The 22,064-nt window shown below is 49.1% G+C and overlaps 1 protein-coding gene across 1 annotated transcript in view; it reads left to right on the forward strand.

Moving 5' to 3' along the window:
* PLEKHO2 (pleckstrin homology domain containing O2) overlaps window positions 1-19,976 on the forward strand; it is a 48,367-nt gene extending 28,391 nt beyond the window's left edge. Inside the window, exon 6 of the mRNA XM_073996044.1 lies at window positions 16,981-19,976. Coding sequence (XP_073852145.1) covers window positions 16,981-17,148 — 168 coding nt within the window. The 3' untranslated portion in view covers window positions 17,149-19,976. The remainder of the gene's footprint in view (window positions 1-16,980) is intronic.
* Window positions 19,977-22,064: the final 2,088 nt, after the last annotated feature.

Genomic DNA, 22,064 nt, shown 5'->3' on the forward strand with positions numbered 1-22,064 from the left:
TAGAGACGGGGTTTCACTATATTGGCCAGGCTGGTCTCAAACTCCTGACCTTGTGATCCACCCGTCTTTGCCTCCCAAAGTGCTGGGATGACAGGCGTGAGCCACCACACTTGGCCCATAACTTTTTTCTGAATCATTGGATAGTTGGTTATCATGGCTTCTTCTTTTTTTTTTTTTTCTTTGAGACGGAGTCTTGCTCTGTCGCCCAGGCTGGAGTGCAATGGTGTAATCTCGGCTCACTGCAAGCTCCACCTCCCAGGTTCATGCCATTCTCCTGCCTCAGCCTCCTGAGTAGCTGGGACTACAGGCGCCCACCACCACTCCCGGCTAATTTTTTCTATATTTAGTAGAGACGGGGTTTCACTGTGTTAGCCAGATGGTCTCGATCTCCTGACCTCATGATCCACCTGCCTCGGCATCCCAAAGTGCTGGGATTACAGGTGTGAGCCAGTGCACCCGGCCGGTTATCATGGCTTCTTATCCCTAAATATTTAATACTTCACTGTGTATTTCCTAAAATTAAGTATATTCTCTTATGTAACTGTAGTACATTTATCAGTACATTTAACATTGATAACAATAGTTTATTGTTCTTATTCCCATTTTGTCATTTGACCCAATAATATCCTTTATTATATTTTTCCTCTGGTTAGGGTCAGGTTAGGCATACAACTGTCATCTCTCTTTCATCTCCTTCAATCTGAAACATTTCCCCAGCCTTTCTTTGTCCCTGACAACATTGACATGTTTGAAGAATACAGTCCTCCCCTTTCTGATTCCTCCTTTGCGGTTTGTCTGAGGTTTCCGCCTGCTTAGTTATGATAGTTAATTGAGGTTATGGATTCTCAGCTGGAAACTGCACGGGCAATTGGGTCCTTCTCAGGGCATTACTCTGGAGATGCACTACCTGCATCTGGCCCTCATGGGTAATGTTCATTTTGATTACTGGGTCCAGGTGTCTGATTTTTCTACTGTTAATGTTTTTGCGTTTTTCCTCTTGCAGTTAATAATCTGGGAGACAATTTAAGATTATCTAAATATGTTGCACCTCACCACAAATTTCCCCAGATTTAGTATCCATTGATGATTCTTGCTGAACAGGTGTTTCCTAAAGTGGTTCCCAAATGATGATTCCAGCCGTTATTTTACTGTCACAGCCTGGTCCTTGTTTAGGGTGAGCCTGGGTCCTGTCTTTGGCTCCTGACCTCCCGACACAAACAAAATTCAGCAGAATTCCAGGGCTTCCCTGAACACTCTTGGGAAACCCTTACGCCAGTGGACAGCTCCAAACCAGGCTGCCAAGGTCCAAATCTCACCCAAGGACCTTGGGTGTGTCTCAGTTTTAGGAGACCTCAGTTTCCTCACCCACAAAAGGGGATTACAGCCACACCCTCCCCCCGCCCCCCGTCCCCCATGTGGGAAAGTACCACGGTGCTCACGAAAGGCTGGCTCCCTTCCTTCTCCTCTGTGAGAACCATGGACAGACCCCGGGGCCAACACAACAGGAAACACCTGAACCGGGGCCTATCAACTGTGGCAATGACCCTCATGTCGCTCCTGAATTCCCCTGCCACTGACCTGGCATGTGACAGCTATACTGAGTGAGTGGCCTGCAGAAGCTGAGGGACTTCAGGTGAATCACTCCATCTTCCCAGGCCCCTTCATCATAGAGGAGTCTTTTTGATGGCAGAGTCCCCTCTGTAAGGCCACCTTGAAGAGAGTGGCTGCTGGGATGGTGTTGGCCAGCCATGGGGAGGGATGTGGTAAGAAGCACCTTTCTGGCTGGGCGCAGTGGCTCACGCCTGTAATCCCAGCACTTTAGGAGGACGAGCTGGGCAGATCACAAGGTCAAGAGATTGAGACCATCCTGGCCAACACGGTGAAACCCCATCTCTACTAAAAATACAAAAATTAGCTGGGCATGGTGGCGCGTGCCTGTAGTCCCAGCTACTGGGGAGGCTGAGGCAGGAGAACCGCTTGAAACCAGAAGGCAGAGGTTTTGCAGTGAGCTATTACACCACTGCACTCCAGCCTGGCGACAGAGCAAGACTCCATCTCAAGAAAAAAAAAAAAAAGAAGTGCCTTTCCCTCTGGTCTTGGGGCTGGAGACCTGTGCAGAGATGGGGAGCCCTCCTTTTGAACACAAGCTGCCATATCTCAGTGAACTGAAGTCCCGTAGTCCCATGGGTTGTTGCAGTGCAGGATTTTTTTTTCTTTTTTGAGACAGAGTCAGAGTGCAGTCTAAAAAAAAAAAAAAAAGGCCAGGCATGGTGACTCACACCTGTAATCCCAGCACTTTGGGAGGCTGAGGTGGGCGGATCATGAGCTCAGGAGATCGAGACCATCCTGGCTAACATGGTGAAACCCTGTCTCAGCTAAAAAAATTTTTTAAAAAAGAAAAAAATATATATTAGACAGGTGTGGTGGCGGGCGCTTGTAGTCCCAGCTACTTGGGAGACTGAGGCAGGAGAATCGCTTGAACCTGGGAGGCGGAGGTTCCAGAGAGCTGAGATCGCGCCTCTGTACTCCAGCCTGGGCAACAGAGTGAGACTCAGTCTCAAAAAAATAAACAAATAAATAAAAAATAAAATGCTTAATAAACTCCAGCAGCCTGGCCTCACAGAGCACCTGTTTGCCAGGCCTCTTATCCTCTCACAGTCACCACAGTGGCCTCACAAGGAAGATGTAATTTCACTCCATTTTACAGGTTTAGAAACTGAGGCTTAAGCAACTTACATAGGGGACCAAAGTTAGTGTCAAGACCTGAGATTTGACCCTCCTGGGGTTTTGGCCTGGGGCCACTGGCTGCTTTCTGCTATTTGTCTGGAGGGTCTGTGATTTCAGATGGAGGCTCACCCCAGAGTCCTTGGGTCACCCCCACCTTTCCTGGCACTGGGAGGATACCCCAAGTCCTGGCCAGGTTCTCCACCAGCTGGCTACGGCCCAAAGGAGAGGCTCCGGAGGACTTTCCCTTATAAGGACAACAGCTGAGCTGTGATGAAACTTCTCAGCCTCCTAGCTGGGGAGGGGGGGAGGGGAAATGACTGTGGCTTCAAGGGTTACAGCTGAGTTTGAGCCTCCTCAGGAACTTGCCCACAAGCCTCCACTCTCTGTTGTCATAATTTTATGGGAAGAGGGGCCAGGCAGGTCTTGGGAACAGAGTGGGTAGTCCACAGAAGGGAAGATGCCTACACTGAGGCCTAGGGAGGAGACAGGACCCTTCAACATCCAGCAGGAAGCTTGCAGATCTGGACTCCAAGCCGTAGGCATATCTGGTTTCAAACTCACACTCACCCTGGGGAGGACTATCAGAGGGTCCAGAAGGCTATTAGGCCAGCCATCCCTTTCTCTCTTTGCTTTTTTTTTTTTTTTTAAGATGGAGTCTCGCTCTGTCACCCAGGCTGGAGTGCAGTGGCACGATCTCGGCTCACTGCAAGCTCCACCTCCCAGGTTCATGCCATTCTCCTGCCTCAGCCTCCCAAGTAGCTGGGACTACGGGCGCCCACCACCACGCCCAGCTAATTTTGTATTTTTTTTTTAAATTATTTATTTATTTATTTATTTATTTATTTATTTTGAGACGGAGTCTTGCTCTGTCGCCCAGGCTGGAGTGCAGTGGCCGGATCTCAGCTCACTGCAAGCTCCGCCTCCCGGGTCTACGCCATTCTCCTGCCTCAGCCTCCCAAGTAGCTGGGACTACAGGCGCCCGCCACCTCGCCCAGCTAGTTTTTTGTATTTTTTTGGCAGAGACGGGGTTTCACCGTGTTAGCCAGGCTGGTCTCGATCTCCTGACCTCGTGATCCGCCGGTCTCGGCCTCCCAAAGTGCTGGGATTACAGGCTTGAGCCACCGCGCCCGGCCAAAATTTTGTATTTTTAGTAGAGACGGGGTTTCACCATGTTGGCCATGTTGGTTTCGAACTCCTGACCTCAGGTGATCCACCTGCCTCGGCCTCCCAAAGTGTTGGGATTACAGGCGTGAGCCACCGCGCCTGGCCCCTTTCTCCCTTTGGACCTCCAAGGTGGAGTCCTAAAGAGCAGGGTAGGTGGGGCTGGTCGGCTTTCAGCACCACCCGACCTTCCTCCCCGTGAAGCCTGTGTCCCTAGGTGACTGCCCTCCCCAGCACAATTCATCAGCCCACCATCCAGTCTGAGAAACTATTCCATCCATGGAATCACAGGATATTAGGGCTGATAAGGATCTTTGAGACGTCTAGTCTCACCTGCTGGTTTTAGAGAGGAGGAAATAACAGCTCACAGGGGCCAGGAGAGGTGGTGGCTCATATGTGTAATTCCAGCACTTTGGGAGGCTGAGGTGGGCGGATGTCTTGAAGCCAATCTTCAAAGCTTGAGACCAGCCTGAGCAACATGGCAAAATCCTGTCTCTACAAAAAAATACAAAAATTAGCAGGGCATGGTGGTGTAGGCTGAAGTGGGAGGATCACTTAAACCTGGGAGGCAGAGGTTGCAGTCAGCTAAGATCATGCCACTCCCGTCTCAGAAAAGAAAAAAAAAAACCTGGTATTGTCCATTTGTTTTGTTAAAATATATGTGTGTGTGTGTGTGTTTGGCTTTCTTTTGGTTTCTCATTAAAACTTCCTTTTTAAAAAATCCCAAGTTAACTGAATAACAGGATAAAGAGCTTTTTCTGCACCCAGTTCTGGTTAGTTCTGGGGGGAGCATTTCCCTGAAGACAATGTCTGGAGTTGGCATCAGGGGAGGCAAGATCCCAAGGGACAGAAGGGTGTGGCAGACGGAGAATCTGTCTCTGATGTCTGTGACACTGTTGTGCATAAGCCGTGGCACCTGGAGTGGCTGCTCAGCCTCTTGGAATTGTAATCTCATCTCTTAGGGGAAACAATCACTTCTGGCAAGGAGATTCTGAGGATGAAATAAGATAATTTAGATAAAGCATTTGCTCAGGGCCCGCCACATAGCAAGGGCTTAGTAAATGGGTAATCATATTGTGTACTGGGCACCTACTCCATGCCAACATTACATTAAGTGCCGTGGATTCCAAGTACAATTAAATGGGATCTTTCCTCAGGTTGCTCACTGCCAGTCAGGTAGACGGGCACTCCAACTCAGCAAATGCAATGGGACAAGCTCTGTGTTAGACCCACAGGCAAATTCTGTGGCAGCAGAGAGCAGACATCAACAGGCTGTGTTTGCTGAGGGAATCGATCGAAACCTGAGGAGGGGGTGTTTTTGCCTGGGCCTTGAAGGAAGGAGGAGTTATAGTTTACAGAACAGAGGCAGCAGGGAAGGACATTGGAGACAGAGGGAACAGAGGCACAGCGGGTTACCGGGTTACTGGAGCAGTGGTCAGCTCTTTGCGTAGTCTCCTGTTGGCTATGAGATGTGGGGGACTGGGAGATGAGGTGGGAGAGGGCAGGGGGCATGCTGGTCACCCAGAAAGGTTGGACTTTGCTCTAGAGACCAAGGGAGTCTGGGGAGGGGGTCGTTTCAGGAAGTGGGGGGTGGCAGATGTGGGCCGTGGGGTAGAGACTGGAGGCAGGGAGGGTAGTTAGGAGGTAGTGACAGTGAACCAGGGGAGGAGTGGTGAGGGCCTGAGCTGCAACGGTGGCATTAGGGGTAGAGTGGAGGAGAACTGGGGACTTTGTGGCATTGTGGATGTGGGAGAGATGGAATGGGGGAGAGGGAATTCAGAGATGACTCACAGAGTTCTAAGGAAGTGGGAGTACCTTTTCTTGAGATAGGAAGCCCCAGGGGAGGGGTGGGATGGGGAGAGGATGGTGGCCATGTGGAGGGGTCTGGTGATCTACTAGAATTGAGCTGAGGCAAAAAATTGATAGTCATGGGCATCCGGATGGTGGGTAATTAATGCCACAAACACTGCTGAGTTATATCTCGTATGTTACTTAAGATTAGATTTGACTACGACTGACAAGAGGCCATGGTGTCAGAAGAGTTCATCGGAGGCTAAACCTCAGCTCCGGGGAAGTTAGGCCAAGACAGCAGTGACACAAATTCATTTCTCTTGCATGATTTAAGTCCGGTGGTAGAGGCCATCTCTATCATGGCACTCCATGGTCGTCTGGGACCCAGCCTCCTTCCCTCGTACTGCTCTGCCATCTTACCCCTTGAGTTTGATTTCTGGACCCATGAGGTGATACAGTTGCAGCCCCCGCATAAGTGTTCTCATCCTTGGGAAGCAAGAAGGGGTTTAGGATGCACACCTTCCCCTTAGAGACACTTTCTGAAAGTTGTACTTCTGCCTCATTGCAAGGGTGGTCTTGCAGCTAGCTGCCTAGTGTTTTTTTTCCTGTTGACTGCGTGCCAGCTGAAAATCAAGTCTTGTTACTAAAAAAGAAGGGAGGGAATGGAGCTAGAGCAGTGTTTTTCAACTGGGGATGATGTTGCCTTCAGAGGATATTTGTCAATGTCTGGAGATATTTTTGTTTGTCACAAATGGGGACATTGCTACTGGCATTTAGTAGGTGGAGGCCAGAGATGCTGTTGAACACCTTGCAATGCACAGGACAGCCCCCCACCCCCACAACATCTTGGGGGCTACTCATCCAAAATATCAGTAGTGCTGAGGTTGAGAAACCCTGACCTAGGTGGACAACGTGTAGTCTCTTTGCCACAACCAGGACGGGGTATAGAGTGAGTGGACTAGTCACCATAGATGTGCAAAGACACCTGTCTCTGGCAGACCATAACGTCAGGAGAGCTCAGCAGCAGCCCAGACCTAGGCTCTGGTTTTATCACATTTGTCCCAGTTTGGTGGGGCTCTTGCCCTCAAAGAGGCTTTGTTTTGTTCGTGTCTCTTTGTTTGATTCATCTCTGTTGTAAAAATTATTTTTATTTTTTGTAGGAATGGGGTCTCACCATTTTGCCTAGGTTGGGCCCTTGTTTTATTCATTTCTTGATGTTGAACTCTGAAGCAGAGACCCAGGTTGGAGCCTCAAGGAAGAGGCTTAAGATATAGGCGGGCTGAGCTCAGTGGCGAATCCCAGCACTTCAGGAGGCCGAGGCAGGAGGAGCACCTGAGGCCAGGAGTTTGAGAGCAGCCTGGGCAATGTAGCAAGACCCTGTCACTACAAAATATTACAAAATAATTAGCCAGGTGCAGTGGCATGCGCTTGTAGTTCTAACTGCTCAGGACGCTGAAGTGAGAGGATCCTTTGAGCCCATGAGTCCCAGGTTACAGTGGGCTATGATCATGTCGATGCATTCCAGCGTGGGCAACAAAGTGAGACTCTGTCTCAAAACAAACTAACAAACATATATATATATATATATATATATATATATATATATATATATATATATATGCATTTCTTTGCACACTAGCCACACCCCTGAGCTGCAGGTAGGGGAAAGAGTCCAGTAGTCTTGGCAGTCAGGGCCAAGTTCTGATTCAGTCTCTCACAGTGTGACCCAATCAGGACTTCCCCTCAGCCTCCTGGCCACAAGCCGGGGCTGGGTGGCCAAGGTGAGGCCCTTGTGGCCTTGAATCCGCAGAGATGCCAAGGCAGCTTTGGCAGCTTTGCCCAAATTGCTGGGCTGGCCTTTCTGTGCTTCCTCCCCACCAACCAGCCTTCCAGCCTAGTCAGCTTTTCTGGGCCCCTCCCACCTCCATTTCCTTCCAGCCTGTGGCCTTGGGTCTGAAGGGAAGCAGCCCTGCCCCAGCTGTGGCCAGCGCCACGCCATGCTGAGGCTGAGGCCTGTGGGTCCCCAGAGTGCCCAGGGTGTGGTGTGGGTGAGAGTGTGCTGGTCCGTGGGATGAGGAGAGTGCAAACAGCCCTGTCTCTGGGGAAGGCTAGGCGAAAGGAACAGCTCCCAAGCCATTCTGAACATTTGGGGTCCCTGCTATGGGTGAGCAAAAGTCTCCCCAGACTAAATAGCCCCCTTTTCTCTGTCTATGAAAAGGTTCCCCTGGAGAGGAATTTGTCTCAAAATCACCCCTCAGGCTTGGGCCAAGGTCAGTCTCTACAGTGGATCTGGGAGGCAGGGTTCCATGAACGCAGGAAGTATCTTCCAGTCTGTTTCTGGAGGGCCAGAGGGACCCTGGAGTTTTTCAGCATTTTGAAATATCCACGATAGGCCGGGCGCGGTGGCTCAAGCCTGTAATCCCAGCACTTTGGGAGGCCGAGACGGGCGGATCACTAGGTCAGGAGATCGAGACCATCCTGGCTAACAGGGTGAAACCCCGTCTCTACTAAAAAAAATACAAAAAGCTAGCCGGGCGACGTGGCGGGCGCCTGTAGTCCCAGCTACTCGGGAGGCTGAGGCAGGAGAATGGCGTAAACCCAGGAGGCGGAGCTTGCAGTGAGCTGAGATCCGGCCACTGCACTCCAGCCCGGGGACAGAGCGAGACTCCATCTCAAAAAAAAAAAAAAAAAAAAAAAAAGAAATATCCACGATATTCAACAAGACTAGGCAGCAGATTGGACTGGATTGGTGGCACAGACCTTTCGGCTCTGTGAGCTTTGACAAGTTGCCTAACCTCTGCTCCTCAGTTACCTCATCAGTTAAACGAGGAGAATTGTGCCCACCTGAGAGCTTGGAGGATTAAATAGGATCGCGCATGCGTGGCACCTGGACGACACCCACACAGTGCCCACGGGAGGCCCTCAGGAAGCCGCCGCTGTTACTTTCATTGTATCATCACTCTGTCTCTCAGAAGAGCCTTTTCCTTCCTTTCTTTTCTTTTCTTTTCTTTCTTTCTTTCTTTCTTTTTTTTTTTTTTTGAGATGGAGTTTTGCTTTTGTTGCCCAGGCTGGAGCACAATGGTGCGATCTTGGCTCACTGCAACCTCCACCTCCCAGGTTCAAGCGATTCTCCTGCCTCAGCCTCCTGAGTAAGGAGAGGCTTTTCTACTCTTTTTTGGAAAGTTCTTCCTACAGCCGCCTCTTTCTGTAATTCTGACCCAAGAAAGTCTAAGGTGGAGGAACCCCATAACCTACACTTTACAGGTGGAGAGGCAAGAGAAGGGACTTGCCCAAGGCCACAGAGGGTGCCTATGGCAGGGCATCAACAAGCCTGGATCACTGCAGCATTCTTCTCCCCACCCCCTTCCCATTCAGGAAACAAGGCCAGTCCTGTCATTTGTGCTGTTGTCTCAGACACCAAAAGGCTGTTTTCCTTCTGTCCAGCTCAGCATCGATGCCTGGAATCAGGAAGCAGGGTGATGGAAAGTGTCCTGTCTGACGTCTTCCTGCGGAGGGGGGACGGCATCCTCACAGGACTGGGCTTCCTGAAATACAGCTGTGGCAGCAGCTTCAGGATTTGGCAGAACATTTAACATTATTATTATTATTTTTGAGACAGAGTCTCACTGTGTTGCCCAGGCTGGAGCACAGTGGTGCGATCTCAGCTCACTGCAACCTCCGCCTCCCAGGTTCAAGCGAGTCACCTGCCTCAGGCTCCCAAGTAGCTGGGATTACAGGTGCGTGCCACCACTCCTGGCCAATTTTTGTGTTTTTAATAGAGACTGGGTTTTGCCATGTTGGCTAGGCTGGTCTTGAACTCCTGACCTCAGGTGATTCGCCTGCCTCGGCCTCCCAAAGTGCTGGGATTACAGGTGTGAGCCACCGCGCCTGGCCTAACATTATTTTTAAAAAGATCTAGTATTGGGAATAAGCTGAGGAGGGAGGAGAGATGGGGTAGATGTAAGGAAACGAACTTTTCCAGCAGAGAATAACTAGAGTTACTCTAGAAATGATAAATCAAGAAATGGAGCATGAGTGTGTTATTTGCAGTCAGGGAGAGAAATTATTCCTTTTTTTTTTTTTTTTTGTTTCCTACACTACATGGATATAAAAATCATTCACTATTAACATAGTTACTTCTGGGTAGTGGTTCTAGAGGTAGGATAATTTACTTTTTAATTGGATACTTTTCTTTCTTTTTTTCTTTTTTCTTTGAGACAAGGTCTCTGTTGCCCAGGCTGGAGTACAGCGCACCTTCATGGCTCACTGCAGCCTTGACTTCCTGGGCTCAATCAATCCTCCCACCTCAGCCTCCTGAGTAGGTGGGACAATAGGCAAATGCCACCACATCCATCTAATTTATTGTATTTTTTATGTATAGATGGAGTTTCGCCATATTGCCCAGGCTGGTCTTAAACTCCTGAGTTCAAGCAATCTACCTGTGTTGGCCTCCCAAAGTGCAGAGATTACAGGTGTGAGTGACTTCGCCCAACCAACAATTGGATACTTTTCAAAACTATTTGAATTATTATTATTTGCCATACACATATGTTACATCTGTTAATAAAATAGGCCAGGCATGGTGGCTTACGCCTGTAAGCTACTTGGGAGGCTGAGGCAGGAGAACTGCTTGAACCCGGGAGGCGGAGGTTGCGGTGAGCCAAGATCGTGCCATTGCACTCCAGCCTAGGCAACAAGAGTGAAACTCCGTCTCAAATAAATAAATAAATAAATAAAAATAGTGCTGAGCTTGGAGGCAGGCAGGGGCTACTTTTGTCTCTAGCCTTGTTGAATGTGACCCTCCCAGGTAGTCCTTGGTCAAGCTAATAGGGAATTCTGTGTCAGTCAAATTTCAGCTAGACTCTTCTCCTGTCCCCTCAAGACCCAGTTAAGATTGGCTCCATGGCCGGGCGCAGTGGCTCAAGCCTGTAATCCCAGCACTTTGGGAGGCCGAGACGGGCGGATCACGAGGTCAGGAGATCAAGACCATCCTGGCTAACACGGTGAAACCCCGTCTCTACTAAAAATACAAAAAACTAGCCGGGCGAGGTGGCGGGCGCCTGTAGTCCCAGCTACTCAGGAGGCTGAGGCAGGAGAATGGCGCAAACCCGGGAGGCGGAGCTTGCAGTGAGCTGAGATCCGGCCACTGCACTCCAGCCCGGGCTACAGAGCAAGACTCCGTCTCAAAAAAAAAAAAAAAAAAAAAAAAAAAGATTGGCTCCATGGGCCGGGCGCAGTGGTTCACACCTGTAATCTCAACGCTTTGGGAGGCTGAGGCGGGTGGATCATGAGGTCAGGAGATCAAGACCATCCTGGCTAACATGGTGAAACCCCGTCTCTACTAGACATACGAAAAAAATTAGCCGGGTGTGGTGGGGGCCTGTAGTCCTAGCTACTTGGGAGGCTGAGGCAGCAGAATAGCGTGAACCTGGGAGGCGGAGCTTGCAGTGAGCTGAGATGGCGCCACTGCACTCCAGCCTGGGTGACAGAGCGAGACTCTGCCTCAAAAAAAAAAAAAAAAAAAAAAAAAAAAAAAAAAAAAATTGGCTCCAGAAAATTTTTAAAAAGTGGCCCTAGACTATTCAATAAATGGAACTAGAAATTTGGTTACCTATATGAAAAAGAAAAAAGAAATATTTACCTCCCACTATACACAAAAAATCAACTCTAGCTGGATCAATAACTCAAAAAGTTAAAGGTTAAAACCTTTAGGTCAGGCACAGTGGCCTACGCCTGTAATCCCAGAACTTTGGGAGGCTGAATCCCAGAACTTTGGGAGGATCATTTGAAGCCAGGAGTTCAAGACCAGCCTAGGTAACACAGCAAAACCTCATCTCTACAATAAATACAAAAATTAGCTGGGCGTGATGGCACATGCTTGTGGTTCCAGCTACTCAGGAGGCTGAGGGAGGATCACTTGAGCCCCGGAAGTCGAGGCTGCACTGAACCATGATTGTACCATTGTACTCCACAGAGACTCCCTGTCTCAAAAAAAAAAAAAAAAAGAAAAAAAACCCCAAAACCCAGGCCTGGTGGTTTGAGCCTGCAGTCCTAGCTACTTGAAAAGCTAAGGCAGGAGGATCACTTGAGTCTGAGAGTTGGAGGCTGCAGTGAGCTATGATCTCACCACTGTACTCCTGCCTATGTGACAGAGCAAACTCTTTACAAATCAATTAACAAAAAGATAAAAAATAGGCATTTCACTGAACAGAAAACATGTCTGGCTAATAAACATGAAGACATGTTCAACCTCCTTAATGTTAAGAGAAATACAGATAAGCCCCATAGTGAATATCATTTTACATCCATTTGGTTGGCAAAAGTTAAACACTTTGGACTGGGTGCGGTGGCTCACGCCTGTAATCCCAGCACTTTGGGAGGCCGAGGCAGGTGGGTCACCTCAGGTCAGGAGTTTGAGACCAGCCTGGCCAACATGGTGAAACCCCGTCTCTACTAAAAATACAAAAATTAGCTGGTGTGGTGGTGTGCACCTGTAATCCCAGCTACTCAGGAGGCTGAGGTGGGAGAATTGCTTGAAGCCGGGAGGGAGAGGTTGCAGTGGGTTGACATCGTGCCATTGCACTCTAGCCTGGGTGAGAAGAGCAAAAATCTGTCTCAAAAAAAAAAAAAAAAAGTTAAACACTTTGACAGTACAAAGGGGACAAAGGATATGGACCATGAGCTCTCTTTTGCTCAGTTGTTGGGAGTAAAAATTGGCACAACTACTTTAGAAAACAATTTGACATGTTCATGTCAAGCTGAACATATGTCTAACTAGAGTGGTTGAGTGACTTGCCCAAGCTTATAGCTAGTGCATTTTGGAGCTGGGATTTGAACCAAATTGGCACCAAAAAAGGACAAAGGACACGGATGAAACACTCCCAGACATTGGGGCAACTGCTGGCCAGGGCCGGAATGTTCTGTGACCCCCACAGGGGAAAACTAAGTGAAATATCTGAAAACATCACAAACGTAGACACACTATCACAGCCTCACAGGAAGAAAGGGAACTTACCAGGCATCTGGCCCTGACACAGCGTGAGTTCTGGAATGATGATTGTGGGTGCACTGCCCTCCCTCCCTTCGTTTAGCCACTGTGCAGAGTGAACACCCACAGGTCTCAGCATGTGACTCTCTTCTGCAAGAGTCAGCCCAGTGGGGAGACAGACACCCCGGAGACCTAGATATGTGCTGGGCTGGGTGGCAGTGCCACAGCTAGGCACTTTACTCCCCAACATAAATGTAGGCATTTCTGTGTCTTGTGAGCCCATGAATCCTCATAAGACCCTGTTGAGTTGGGAATTACTGCAGAGCTGTAACAGACAGAAAACCTAGGCCCACAGATGGCCCGTGACCTCCCATGGGCACACAGCTTGAATGTGGCAGAGCAGGGTGTAGAATCCAAGCTTTCTGGTGCTAAACCTTGCAGGATTGTATCAGGTCACACTCCAGGCTCCCAAGCCAAGCAAGCATTTAAAAATGCCTTCCCGTGTCCGGGCGTGGTGGCTCACGCCTGTAATCCCAGCACTTTGGGAGGCCGAGATGGGTGGATTACTTGAGGTCAGGAATTTGAGAACAGCCTGGCCAACATGGTGAAACCCCATCTCTACTAAAAATACAAAAAATATGAGCTGGGCGTGGTGGCACATGACTGTAATCCCAGTTACTCAGGAGGCTGAGGCACGAGAGTTGCTTGAACCCAGGAGGCGGAGGTTGCAGTGAGCTGAGATCATGCCACTGTACTCCAGCCTGGGTGACAGAGTGAGACCCTGTCTCAAAAAACAACAACAACAACAAAAAAGGAAAATGCCCCCCTGTGGGCCACAGGCTCTGCCTTGCAGTGGGGTATCTTCCTGGCTTTCTTCCTCAGAAACAGATGTTTCATCCTCCTACCGTTCTCTTGCCTGGCTCCACAATTGTTGCGAAGACAAACTGGGTGAATCACATCTAAAGCAGAAGCAAGTCTGCATGAACCCCAACACTTCCCCAGTCAATTTCCTGTGTTGGGTTCAGAGGGGTCACTTCAAACTCTCAGCATATTCAAGACAAAACTCTGCCTGTAAGGCCACATCTTGGGATGTGGTTCAGGGGAGGAGGTAGGAATATGTGGCAGGGCCCTCTGGCTATACGGATCTCTCTATCTGCCAGAAACCCTACCACTAAAACCATTCCTTTGTATCATTTCCCCAGAGGGATCTTGGTAATTGTGAAACACCAAACAACTTGGCCAGCCGTGAGTCCCAAATCACAGCTATGAAAGTGCTTTACAGTTTATAAAGTGATTTCGCAGCGAGAAATGGGTTTGCTCCTCATAACAGCTATGAAAGTTAGGGCAGCAATTTAAACGTGTCCATGGAATAGATGAGGACACTGAGTGAGGCCCTGAGAGGCAGAGGAATTCCATAGCCAATCAGAGCCCACACTTGAATACAGGTCTTTCTGCTCCACATTGCATGCACCCCTGATAACTGGGGGTTGCCTTGGGAGCAGATGCTGATGGGACACAGAACAGGCAGATTTTGATAGGAAGGCAGATGGATAAGGGGGGAAGGTTCTAAAGAAGGAGGTGGATGGCAGAGCTTGGCTAGAGGGGAGCAAGAGTCCCCAGGGAATCGAGGATCTGGACAGGGGAAAGGGTAGCCTGGCAGCAGGGAGAGGTGGAGGATGAACTCTTGGAGCCAGGGCCTGAGTTCTGTTCGGGCCCTGTCCTGAAGCCTGAGGGGCTGGAGTGGACTTCTCCTCTAGGATCTATCTACTCTTTCCTCTCTGAGGACCTGCCAGCTCTCCTGGGAGGCACTCAGGGTATCTTGTGAGCCTGTCAGCACTGACCTTGTCACGCGGCTCATGACTGCTCCTCATGCGACCTCAGATGAGTCAAGAGGGGAAGCAGGCGCAAAAGGCTTCCAGGGGATTCCCAGGATGCAGGCAGCTTGGGGCCCTAGGGGAAAGAGCCTGGGGCTCTTCAAGGCTGGGCTGTGAAACCACTCTCCTCCCAGGATTGAGGGGCAGTCAAAATATCCTCAAACTTAATGTTATTTCTCACCTGCCAAGTGGCAGCAGTGTGGCATTGGGGCATAAAAGCTGCTAACAGTGGGGAAAGGCCTGGCCCAGTGCCAAGCAGGCTGTGGGCATCCCTAGAAGAATGAGCAGCATAACTACAAGCAGGAGTCCCAGGCCCTGGGCACAGAGACACCCCTTTATCGAGACCTGCTACCTGCCAGGCACTTAATTTATTGGTAAATTTAATCAGATTTTGAAAACCACAAAATCTGGATACGTTTGGATTGTTGTATTTGTTGTAATTGTTGGATATAGTTACATATACATGCTATAAAATAAAAGATAGAACTAGACCAAGGGTTCCTAATCTGGCATCTAAGGGAACCCTAAAGATCAAAGGATGGAGTTCAAGGAGTCTAAAAATTTGGAAGAGAAAAAATATATCTTTATTTTCACTAATTTCTATCTGAATTTTAGCATTCTCTTCAATGATGAATGTAGGCAACAAACCACAGCCGTATTAGCAGGACTCATGATGATGTCACTAGCAATTACAGATATTTTCAAATCATATAATGGTTTTTGAAGATATTTCAAAATATGGTTTACACTCATCACTATTTCAAAATTATAGCAGTTCTTGGACCTATTGTTAGCTCTTGATCTTTCATGCATTAATTAGGAAGCACTATCTAGTACTATGTCAAAATATTTTTTTAAAATTGTTTGATGACTACATTTTAATACAACTGGTTTTCTTTGTAAGCCTATGCTAGCTTATTTTGTGCATTTCAGAACATTATTCTGAGAAGGGGGTCTGCAAGTTTTTACCAAATGACAAAGGAGGCCATGGCACACACAAAAGAGGTTAAGAACCCCTGATCTAGGTCTTCCCTGCAGTATTTTGGGACATACCCACATTTAAAAAATGGATTCTGGCTGGGTCCTGTGGCTCACTCCTATAACCCCGGCACTTTGGGAGGCCAAGGCAGGTGGATCACTTAAGCCCAGGAGTTTGAGACCAGCCTGGGCAACATAGCAAAACCTCATCTCTCCAAAAATTATAAAAAATTAGTCAGGCATAGTGGCATGCACTTGTAGTCCCAGCTACTCAGGAGACTGGGGTTAGAGGATTGCCTCGAGCCCAAGAGGTTGAGGCTGCAGTGGGCCATGATTGTGCCACTGCACTCCAGCCTGCTGGGTGACAGAGTGAGACCCTGCCTCAAAGGAAAAAGGCCGGGCACGGTGGCTCACGCCTGTAATCCCAGCACGTTGGGAGGCTGAGGCGGGTGGATCACCTGAGGTCGGAGTTCGAGACCAACCTGGCCAACATGGTGAAACCCCGTTTCTACTAAAAATACAAAAATTAGCCGAGCATTGTGTGCACGTGCCTGTAGTCCCAACTACTCAGGAGGCTGAGGCAGAAGAATTGCTTGAACCTGGGAGGTGGAGGTTGCAGTGAGACAAGATTGCACCACTGGACTCCAGCCTGGGTGTGACAGAGCAAGGCTCTGTCTCAAAAATAATAAAAAAAAAGATTCTGATTTTTTAGAGACCATCTTCCAGTCACATCAGAAAGTTAAGTGCCGATCTGATTATTTCACTTAATTGCGTAAAATTCAACTCAGTGACATCCCTGGACAGTGAGCAATCCACAGCTCCTCAGTTGAAAAGTCTTCCCCCACAAAAGGGATATACATTGTTTAACTTAAAAGCTGCATGTTGGCCAGGCGCGGTGCCTCACTCCTGTAATCCCAGCACTTTGGGAGGCCGAGGTGGGTGGATCACGAAGTCAGGAGTTTGAGAACAGCTGGGCCAACATGGTGAAACCCTGTCTCTACTAAAAATACAAAAATTAGCTGGGCGTGGTGGCAGGCGCCTGTAATCCCAGCTACTTGGGAAGCTGAGGCAGGAGAATCGCTTGAACCCAGGAGGCAGAGGTTGCAGTGAGCTGAGATTGTGCCATTGCACTCCAGCCTGGGGGACAAGAGCGAGACTTCGTCTCAAAAAAAAAAAAAAAACAACAAAACTGCATGTTTTTCTTCATACTTATGTCTAATCATCATAATTAGACAATGTCGTAAGAAGAATGGTTAAAGGACTATTCTGGCCAAGGGTCTTTTGGCCAGAAAAAAGGCTGGCGGTAGAGGGCTGGGGGAGAGGACACAAGACAGCTGTCTTGTTCTTACGAAGGGCGGACCTTACATTCCTGTGTTCAGATCTGGAAGTCCGACAAGGACTCATGGTTTGAAATCAGGACTCCAGGCAGTATGTCCATATAGCCTCTTTTCTCTCTTTCAGCCACTTCTCCCGGGACCGTGGGTCCTCCTGCTGGCTCCCCTCCCTCCTGCGGAGATGTGCTCTGGGAGAAAGGCCATGAGAAAGAAGCTGGTGTTAAGGACAGAGTGGCCGACCCAAAGCGGAGCTGGTTGGGATGCTGGCCAGGGCACTGCCCACCGGTGTGGCTGAGGACCCATCGCCACACCACCCTGAGTCTCAGTCTCCCCAGCTGTAAAATGGGGACAATGATAGCTGCTCTTAGTTGGCAGGCACTAAATGAGATGGTAAATGGGAAAGTATTTGTGGTACAAGGTCACAAGGATCAAAAACTCACTCACACTCAGGTATAGGTGACTGATAATCCTTCAAGAATAGCTTTTCGGAGTAGGCTAAGCCATGTAAATATAAATAACTATTTCTTTTTTTTTTTTTTTTTGAGACGGAGTCTCTCTCTGTCGCCCAGGCTGGAGTGCAGTGGCGCTATCTCGGCTCACTGCAAGCTCCGCCTCCCGGGTTTACGCCATTCTCCTGCCTCAGCCTCCCGAGTAGCTGGGACTACAGGCGCCCGCCACCTCGCCCGGCTAATTTTTTTGTATTTTTAGTAGAGACGGGGTTTCATTGTGTTAGCCAGGATGGTCTCGATCTCCTGACCTCGTGATCCGCCCGTCTCGGCCTCCCAAAGTGCTGGGATTACAGGCTTGAGCCACCGCGCCCGGCCTAAATAACTATTTCTGTTTTTCTTTTTCTTTTCTTTTTTTTGAGACAGAGTCTTGCTCTGTTGCCAGGCTGGAGTGCAGTGGTGTGATCTTAGCTCACTGCAATCTCCACCTCCCAGTTTCAAGCGATTCCCCTGCCTCAGCCTCCCCAGTAGCTGGGACTACAGGCGCGCGCCACCATGCGTGGCTTCACCATGTTGGCCAGGATGGTCTCAATCTCCTGACCTCGTGATCTGCCTGCCTTGGCCTCCCAAAGTGTTGGGATTACAGGCAAGAGCCATCACGCCCAGCCAGAAATAACTATTTCTATGTAAACTGGGGATCAAGTCTAGGTCAAAGGACCGACTTTCTTTTCCAGTGGTGAACTCCCCCTTCCCTTCACGTGGATGGGAGAAATAGCACAGGTTCAGAATCAAACACTGCTGGGATTAAATCCTGGCTCCTCCATGCCCTACATCCGGCCTTAAGCAAGATGGTTCCACTTCTTTGAGACTTACTTTATCATATGTTAAGTGGGGATAATAACAGGACGCACCCCCAGTGCTGTTGTGAAAATTAGATAAAATCCTCTGTGAAGAGCACTCAGCACAGAGGTATGGGAAGAAACACCTCAAAAATGTTTATTAGGCCAGGTGTGGTCGTTCACGCCTGTAATCCCAATACTTTGAGAAGCCGAGGCGAGAGGATTGCTTGAGCCCAGGAGTTTGAAGCTGGCCTAGGCAACCCCATCTCTACAAAAAGTAAAAAAAATTAGCCAGGTGTGGTGGTGCATGCCTATAGTCCCAGCTACTCAGGAGGTTGAAGTAGGAGGATGGCTTCAGCCCAGGAGGTTGAGGCCACAGTGACCTGTGATTGCACCAACTACACCCCAGCCTGGGTGACAGAGCAAGACCCTGTCTCAAAACAGCAAAAAAGTTTATCTATATATATGATCATGATTATTCAGGATCCAAATCCTACTGAGTGAATGAATGGAGTAATTAAGGTGGGCTGGGCTGTGCCAAGGGCTACTGTAGTAAGGGGGCTGCAGGTAGATGGAACCCCCTCCAAACCCTTCCCGCACCACAGGGCTTCCTCCTGAGAGGGTAGACACTGCCCCACAGGCCCTTTTGTGTCAGGCCTTAGAGTGTGTGTACTCGACCTCCATGATGGCCTCCTCTTCTGGAGCTGACCCCAGACCGCAGGGTCAGCTGGCAAGAGCCTTGGCAGGGATTTGTGACCTCTTTCAGTCCCTTGGGCCCAAGAAGTTCGCCGACTGCTAGGCCTGATGCTCAGCTGCATGGAACTGGCCCCCTTGGCCAGGCCTGGAGGCCCAAGAGGGAGGGCCCCAGAGTACAGCTGCCTCCTCAGAGAGCCCCAGAGTCTCCCTCCTGTCAGATGGCTCCTCAGACAATGAGCAAGGCTGAAACTGAGCCTGACAGAGGAGAATAGGAGCCGGGACCTAAAACAAGGAGTGAAAACAGAGAGGAAGGGCACCCACACAGGTCAAGTGGGGGAGCTTCAAGACCTCAGAGCTGACTCCAGGGGCTGCAGCTCACACTTCTGAGGCCTGCCTTTCCTCCTTAACACACACACACACAGACCACACACACACCACACACACCACACACACCACACACACCAGGGCCCAGAGCTGCATGACCCCTAGAGCAGTGGTCCCCAACCTTTTTGGCACCAGGGACCAGATTTGTGGAAAACACTTTTCCATGGACCTGGGGATCGGGGGTGGGGGACAGTTTCATCAGGCATTCGATTCTCATAAGGAGCGCACAACCTAGATCCCTCACAAGCAGAGTTCACAATAGGGTTCTCGCTCCTATGAGAATCTAACGCGGTTGCTGATTTGAGAGGAGGCAGAGCTCAGGCGATAGTGATCGCTAGCTGGACACTCACCTTCTGCCCTGTGACCTAGGGTTTGGGAACCCCTGCCCTAGGGGGACCAGATAGGAGGGGCCACCTCAGGAATCACCTTGTGTTTGCAAACCAACGTGGCCAGAGACCACTATTTACTGCCGCTGACCAAGGGTCTTCCAGTCCTGTTTCTAAAGTTTCAGCCATTCATGCATCACTTTCCAGATTTTTGCTATTTAAATTATTATCCATTTAATATTTTCCTTTAAATCAAGTCCTTTTAAAACTTAGCCTAGTCGCATCCAGACATGGTAGCTGACATCTATAATCCCAGCACTTTGGGAGGTGGAGGTGGGTGGATTGCTTGAGCTCAGGAGTTTGAGACCAACCTGGGTAACATGGCAAAACCCAGTCTTTACCAAAACTATAAAAATTAACTGGGTGTGGTGATGCATGCCTGTGGTCCTAGCTACTTGGGAGGCTGAAGTAGGAGGATCACTGGAGCCTGGGAAGTTGAGGCTGCCGTGAGCTGTGATTGCACCATTACACCCCAGCTTAAGTAACAGAACAAGACCCTGTCTCAAAAAAAAAAAAAAAAAAATTAAAAATTAGAAAACAAACAGGGCCGGGCGGGGTGGCTCAAACCTGTAATCCCAGCACTTTGGGAGGCCGAGACGGGTAGATCACGAGGTCAGGAGATCAAGACCATCCTGGCTAACACGGTGAAACCCTGTCTCTACTAAAAAATACAACAACAAAAAAAAACTAGCCGGGTGAGGTGGCGGACGCCTGTAGTCCCAGCTACTTGGGAGGCTGAGGCAGGAGAATGGCGTAAACCCGGGAGGTGGAGCTTGCAGTGAGCTGAGATTCGGCCACTGCACTCCAGCCTGGGTGACAAAGCGAGACTCTGTCTCAAAAAAAGAAAAAAAAAAAAAAAAACAGGCCAGGTGTGGTGGCTCATGCCCATAATCTCGGTACTTTGGGAGGCCAAGGAGGGTGGATCACTTGAGGTCAGGAGTTCGAGACCTGCCTGGCTAACATGGCAAAACCCCGGCTCTACTGAAAATACAAAAATTAGCCAGGTATGGTGGCAGGTGCCTGTAATTCCAGCTACTTAGGAGGTTGAGGCAGGAGAATTGCTTGAACCCGGAGGTTGCAGTGAGCCAAGATCATGCCACTGCACTTCAGCCTGGGTGACAGAGCAAGTCTCTGTCTCAAAAAATAAAAATAATATAAATAAAAAACAAACAAAAAACTTAGCCTAGTCACAGGGCATACTTTCTGTGAAATCATGAATTTGATGAGTTAGTTTATTTTGTCCCGACTTATATTTGGATCAATATATTGTCGAAGTAATGATAATAATTTTATTTTTTAAATTTTATATACTTATTTATTTTAGAGACAGGATCTCTCTGTTGCCTGGGCTGGTGTGCAGTGGTGCATTCATAGCTCACTGCAGCCTTGAACTCCTGGGCTCAAGGAGTTCACCTCAGCCTCCCAAGTAGCTGGAACTACAGGCATGCCCCACCACACCTGGCTAATTTTTGAGATACTTTTGTAGCCGGGTGCGGTGGCTCACGCCTGTAATCCCAGTACTTTGGGAGGCCGAGGTGGGTGGATCACGAGGTCAGGAGTTCAAGACCAGCCTGGCCAAGATGGTGAAACCCCATCTCTACTTAAAAATACAAAAAAATTAGCTGGGCGTGGTGGCACGCACCTGTAATCCCAGCTACTCCGGAGGCTGAGGCAGAGAATTGCTTAAAAACCTGCAGGGGCGGAAGTTGCAGTGAGCCGAGATCGCGCCACTGCACTCCAGCCTGGGCGACAGAGCAAGATTCCATCTCAAAAAAAAACGACCTTTAGAAGTTCATTTGACAGCACAGTGGGACATGAACTTGGAGTCTCGGATGTGCAGTCCTGACCTTGCTCCCAACACTGCTCAGGAAAGACATTCTTCCCGCTCTACCTTCCCACCTCTCCTCCCAGGCTCCTGTGATCCTCACAGGGAAAGCTAGAGCTTCTATAAAAAAATGCTCTAATTGATTCTTAACAGGAAGTGAGAGCTTTTTCACTCTGAATTGACAACCACAGCAGCTATACACACACACACACACACACACACACACACACAGTTAAGGTTTAAAGATCTGTCCCCTCTGAAACTCATGTTGAAACTTAATCCCCAATATGGCAGTAGTGAAAATCGGGACCTTCAAGAGGTTATTGGGCCAGAGGACTCTGCCCTCATGAACAGATTCATTCATTCATGGATTAATGGATTAATGGGTTCATGGATTAATGGGTTATCACGGGAATGGGACTGGTGGCTTTATAATAAGAGGAAGAGAGATCTGAGCTAACATGCTCAACCCCCTCATCATGTGATGCCCTGCAGGGCCTCAGGACTCTGCAGAGTCCCCATCACCAAGAAGGACCTCACAGGGTGCGGCCCTTCAGCCTTGGACTTCTCAGCCTCCACCACTGTAAGAAAGAATTCCTTTTCTTTATAAATTACCCAGTTTCAGGCATTCTGTT

The sequence above is a fragment of the Macaca fascicularis genome, chromosome 7, assembly GCF_037993035.2.
Source record: "Macaca fascicularis isolate 582-1 chromosome 7, T2T-MFA8v1.1".
Lineage (NCBI taxonomy): Eukaryota > Metazoa > Chordata > Mammalia > Primates > Cercopithecidae > Macaca > Macaca fascicularis.